At 37.2% G+C, this 6,021-nt stretch overlaps 1 protein-coding gene across 1 annotated transcript; it reads left to right on the top strand.

Moving 5' to 3' along the window:
* Positions 1–4,972: 4,972 nt before the first annotated feature.
* LOC103522235 (protein-cysteine N-palmitoyltransferase Rasp-like) lies at positions 4,973–6,011 on the top strand (the record flags this gene model as incomplete). The annotated part of the gene is made up of 2 exons (XM_008487337.2): positions 4,973–5,013; positions 5,823–6,011. Coding segments are annotated over exons 1-2 (213 nt in total), but the record flags the coding sequence as incomplete, so codon positions are not given.
* Positions 6,012–6,021: the final 10 nt, after the last annotated feature.

Here is a 6,021-nt window from a genome sequence, read left to right as displayed (position 1 = left end):
TGTGGTCGCGGGTTGAATCTTGTATCTACTCTCTGCAATACTTCTGTCGTCTTCGTTCTCGTCTCTGCTTTTATCTTCTATTTCTTTTTCCTCCCATTTTACCATGGAGTTACCATAGAAATGTCCGGTGCTTTTTCTTTCGTTCGAGACCCTTACGCCAATACAGGCCCTCTTCGTGCTTCTGGGCTTTTTCTAGTTGTACTGATCACTTGTCTCTTTGTTTGTTATCTGATCTTTTATATAGGAGATACCCCTTAGGCACCGTCATAACTTTTGCATATTTTCCACGAAACCGTAGAGGCAAGTTTCATGTGGATACACCTTTCTCTTAAAAAACCCAGCCTAACCGTGAAACGCTTCAAGCGAACCTACCCCCTTGGGTTTTAAAGTTTCTCCACCATGATAACTTTTTTTATATCTGTTTCATTTAAAAGGTTGAATTCATTTTTCAAAACAAGCGATATTGTACAATGCCTTTGGTAGATTTCGTTAAAGCCTTAACCCTTACCATTCTTTGTTTACGTAAGACTTCGTTCTGCTTGACCTTACACCTAAGCCTTCAGTGTGTGTGTTTGACTCGATCATGGCGAAACTTAGATTCTCCGACCTGAACGAATAGTAGCTTTATCAGCCCCTGATCTCATTTACAATCCACCTCCCCAAGTCAACCACTATCCGCCCACTCAAACGGAAAGGACTATGAGTTTATTAGCAACCCAGCTATTTTTAATTATCTTGGAGACCTGAGAATTGGTTATTATGGCGTCGTTCTTATAGGTTGAAGATGCTTTACAGACAATAATTGTGTAATTTAAGACAATAAGTTTCGCGTGTAGAATATATCTACCTGAACCCGATTTGTAAAGAAGACAGGTAGGCTATAGGAATATCATTAATTATTGCATACATTATATTATTCCCGCTTTGAAAATATTCTTTCTTTCGCCCCCACAAAGTAGTGCTCTCACCTATATCCAAAATTTGACAAGCAGTATCGGTATAGCCTGGAAAAGAAAAATAACAGGTAAAAGTTGAAAACAAAGGCTAGGATTATTATAGTTACAAATTTTCCATATATCTTATATAATTCGCTTCAAAAAGTCCTCCTTGTTATACTTGATTAGTAGTTAATTTAACAGCTTTAGATAAAACGGATATTTTATCACATTGTGTTTTAAGATTACTACAGATGTCATATCTATATTTAAAATAATTAATTTACCTCCAGATAAATTTTATGTAGATTGACAACTAATTAAAATATTCTATAACATTATAGAACTACAATTTACATATTATACTTTTTTGAGAGGCACATAAATGTGCTACGAATAATGCTGTTCTGTATTGAACACTTTCTATTCAAACCACTATGTAATTAACCAAGATAACATAACAGATTCTACCTCAGGGAAGTATGCAGTGTTTAAGATTTCTATTATCAAAGCCATGCTCTCACTACTTTTTTTGGGTTTCAAAAATTTATTACTTTGCGGAAGCATCAATTGGGCATCATTCCCTAGATTAAGAAAGAGGCAATAAATAACAATAACGAATCCGGTCCAACTCTTGATATAAGAGATTCGTAACTTGAATCCAATTGGAGGTTCAGCTTAACCGCTTTTGAAATAGAAAAGTTATAAATCCGCTTATAATAAAACAGACATATAACCTAAACTCTCGAATTTACTTAACGATCTTATTTAAACTTGTTTTAAAGACTTTAACTATACTTGTTGATATTGAGAGTTAAAGTATACAAACGCAACTTTTTGTATATGTCTCTATGTTTTTTTTCTCTCTCTATTGTATCTGCGGTTAAGCATTATTATGTTTAATTATAGGTGCTAGGCGGTCCCCCTAACAGGCGTGTAGGTATATGCCTCTGGTCTTATTACACTGGACTGACGGGTTCGATTCCCGCCTGCGGCGATTTTATCCTGATGGGATAATGTTCGTTTACTTCGGTGATATTATGGTTTATCGGATTTGCTTTGAGGTTTCTCCAGATTATTCCATCCTGGATACAGTCTCTTTACTCGTTCTTTACTTTTCGCTTAAAAGTTTCAGGGAACTTATTTTAGTGAACGCACTCACATGAATTATTTAATGTTACCGAAAGCAATAAGACCAACGCTTACAAGGTTTTCCACCATGCTTTGTCAGAAAACCTGAACCTTAAACGCCACGTTTATAGCTAGGTGATATTTCAGTTTATTGGACGGAGAGTATTGTACCCTACTACTAGTATTGCTGCGTCAATCAAGGAAGATATTGTACAGGACTCAATAGTTTGTAATGACAAAGCCAAGGTCCCTTGAGATGTACAGGAAGATTCTACCCAGCGCATTCTAACTTACGTAGTCATGACTCTGCCATGTAGGATCACACATCTAGCCAGTGACCAGGCCTGTTAGTGAACTCCTCCCTGGACTGGTATAAAGTAGGAGTTAATCATAAGAGACAAAGTAAGCAGTTGTTTATTCTTTCCTGCAAATTTAGGACCGGCAAACAATTAGCCTTTGGTAGGGTGGGATCATCTCAGTCACAGTTATTGGACCTTCTACGCTCTGGTATATTTTATCCACATTATAGTTGCATGGGGTTCTCATGGAAAAATACTAACTGGGTACCAAAATGTATTTTTTTCGCCTAAAGACGGCTCAAGAAGATATACTTAAATTCAAAATAATTCAAACTGATGTATATTTTCTATTTTTTTGGGTGTGTAAGTATTTCTTCTCTACGAGAGCTGGCGTTGACTCTCGCCAAAGTGTGCGTCAGGGAAAATAAACTATATAATTGATGATGTGGCAGCGCACAATCTAATGTCTCGCACCATACGCTTGGGGCAAGCGAGGGTTGCGTGGGACGCTAAAACCAACCTGAAAAAGACTCGAAAATATATCTTTTCTTGCTCGAGCTATTGTTACGTGAATCTGACCATCCACAATCTGTTTTTACGTATATAGAGAGATTGGCCTTGCGTATTTGTATCTTGCATTTAATTTGGTATCTAGTTGATAGATTCATCGCGTTCTCTTGGTGTTAGCTCGCATTTTCTACATAACCAGCTATAGTTGTTTGTATGTGGGTATGAAAGGAATGAAATCCTCTCAATCTCAAATTTTAGCAGATAGCAAACGCTCACTTTAATTTTCGACTTCAGTATTAAATCCTCAAGATATGAGACAACGAAATGTGATCAGATTATGCAAGAGGCCTCAGAGAAAGAATTATTTTCTTCAAATCATGAATGGGATTAGCGCTATACGTACCTACGACATATAGTTGCTAGCGTCTAGGCGCGACGCATTTCTAATTGAATATTCTCAATTTACTATCTTATACTCCCCAGTCGACTTCCTTTTGAGAGCAGCGCTTGTTTAGAGAAATAGAACTTTAAAAATAACTATAATAAATATATGAAACATAATACAATCGTTCTGGAAATTATACTTTCTATTTATTGACGTTCTGTCGAAAAAAACTTATAAATATAGTTATGCGAACAGTTCGTTATTATATACTCTCTTCTTCATGGATCGACTTGATCTATCAATATTTAAGGCGGGATAAAATAGTGACTATAAGAAGCCTCATCTTCATTGCCTGTGATAACGGTATTTCATAATCTTTAACATCTAAAGGACCCTTCGGTTATTTTTGCGGTATCACTGTATATAATTAGCAGGAAGAATCTAACAAGTACAATCATGGTTTACGTTTGTTCTCTCTATTATGTATGATAGAGCATTGAACGCTCGGTCCAAAGGGGAGGTAAGTCTCCAGTCACGTATATAATAATAAGTTACTGTAATGTTGCACTAATGAAACTTCGAAGTATAGTATTCAGAGGAAACACGTATCAGCCATATCATTTGCATTTGAATTATGACTATGTCTTGTTAGAGATAATTCACTTCCTGTTACATCCTGGGGACCTTGGTTTAGATCCATTATTATGATACTGATATTTCATTCCAGTATTGTAGTTGAGCATTAATTCTATTTAAGATGAAGGATAACTCTAAACATTCTAATCAAAGAATTTATAAATATATACATATCATCATGACTTCCTTCTACTTTATAACAGAGTGAATTACTTATTTATTTGTAAAGTAGTGTATTGCACATGAGAGAGAAACTGTTACCATTAAATGTCTATATGAGATCATAATACGTCCGTATTAAATTGTAGAGGATAAGGAACAGATCATGGTTACTGGTGACATGGTCATTGCACTCTGTACTTTGATGCATATACTCTGAATCAGTTATCCCAAATTCAGCGATTAATCTCTGTTCCTTCAGAGCCGGATCTCGATATTCTTGTCAAGGTCTTACTCTAGCGCTATACAAGGAGAGACGACTCTACCCTCACCATAAATTCTAAAATGTAGTAACATAATGCTCGAGCCTGTATACTAGTGATCTTAGAATACTTCATCACGCAAGACTCTTATAGCTGACAATTAACTCCTACTGATACATTAAGGCTTTATGTGACATTATTCTGCCTGTCTCATCTCAGTCATTGTGAAGTCATATAATAAAAAGACTGGGTTGAAAATTTTAGTAACACATCCTCCCTGTAAGATATCAGATCTCTGGATCATTAAGTGATAATAATTCCTTTGTGAACACTTGTGCTAAAGAAAGAAAGTTTTTTCTCTAAATTTAATTAGTTAATTAATCTAATAATATTTGAAATATGTTTAATATTACTGAAGACTAATATGTCTTCATTAAACTAATCACTCAAAAGGGCTTTGAATTAATTTTATTTCCTCATTGTTCCTTTATGGTATTCCAGGGCCCGATGCTTGGGTACATATTGGTCGTAGCTATTCTTATGTGAGTACACCAGGGCCAGCTTGGCCTATTTGTCTACCTACAACCAGGCCCTGTTCTATCTACTTCGGTTGAGTGGGGCGGAAGTGGTTGACTTGGGTGGCTAGGTTCTTGCGGTATTGTCTCATTTCCATGATGTACTTCAACACGTTTCTGGGTAAGTCTTGAAGACTTCCTTTTAAATCGATCATAGAATGTGCTGCTTACTTACTGTGTGTACCTGCCTTAGGTCTTTTTGTGAAAAGCAAACTAGAGGAAGGAAGACAGCCAGAGAGAAAGCTAGCTGTTCCGAGAACGAAATCCTATCTGGTCTTGGGATAAATCCGCCCCGGGCGGTATCGAACCCGCGGGACCTAGCGTTTGTGAAACGCACTACCTCCAAGCTAAAAACTAGGCTGACAAGAATCCGGGTTAAATGCTTGCATCCATTACAGCAGTTGCAAATGGGTAAAAGTTATAAATAAAAGGTCGATATCTATGTAAAAAGTGTTCCAAATCCAAATCTGAGGTCAAAAATCGGAAAGAAATAACTGTAAACAGGTTCGAAAATTCAATTTTTAGTTTTCCGTTCTAATGAAAGAGTCAAGGAATATGTGTGGACGTCCAGACTTTGACGCAGTTGTTGTTTTTTCGTCCGTGTAGGTAGTTGCTTACTATGCAAGTGCGCTAGCGGAGGGAGCAGAAAGAACTGCGCAGAAACGTATGCGCCACAACACATTAATGGCGTTGCCTGCCGAGGGAGACTTTGCTCGGGACACTTTGATGTGAGCGTCACGGCTTTTTTACGGGAGAGCGTATGCCGTGACGTCAAAGTTCACGATTTACCGGTATTTTTTAAATCGATTTATCTCGGGATCTAGTAGAAGAAAAAGAAAAATTCCGTTGGTCCTCATTTTTCCTGCTCTATGACTTTGAAACATCACTCAAGTAAGCGCAACTGATCTATTGAATACTTCTTTTTACAGACTGACCAGAAAGTTCCGGATCACAAGAGTTACATGTTAGAGATGGCAATGTACTGGACTCACCTGAGATGTCTCAGCCTTAGTTTGGACAAGGAACGTTACTCCCTGGTGCAATATCTCGCATACGCCCTATACTTACCTACCTTGTTCCTGGGACCTCATATCACAATACATCACTTCTACGGTAAGGTAAGCGTTA

This window comes from Diaphorina citri, unplaced genomic scaffold, assembly GCF_000475195.1.
Source record: "Diaphorina citri unplaced genomic scaffold, Diaci psyllid genome assembly version 1.1 scaffold7512, whole genome shotgun sequence".
Lineage (NCBI taxonomy): Eukaryota > Metazoa > Arthropoda > Insecta > Hemiptera > Psyllidae > Diaphorina > Diaphorina citri.
This window is presented reverse-complemented; position numbering and strand designations above follow the sequence as displayed.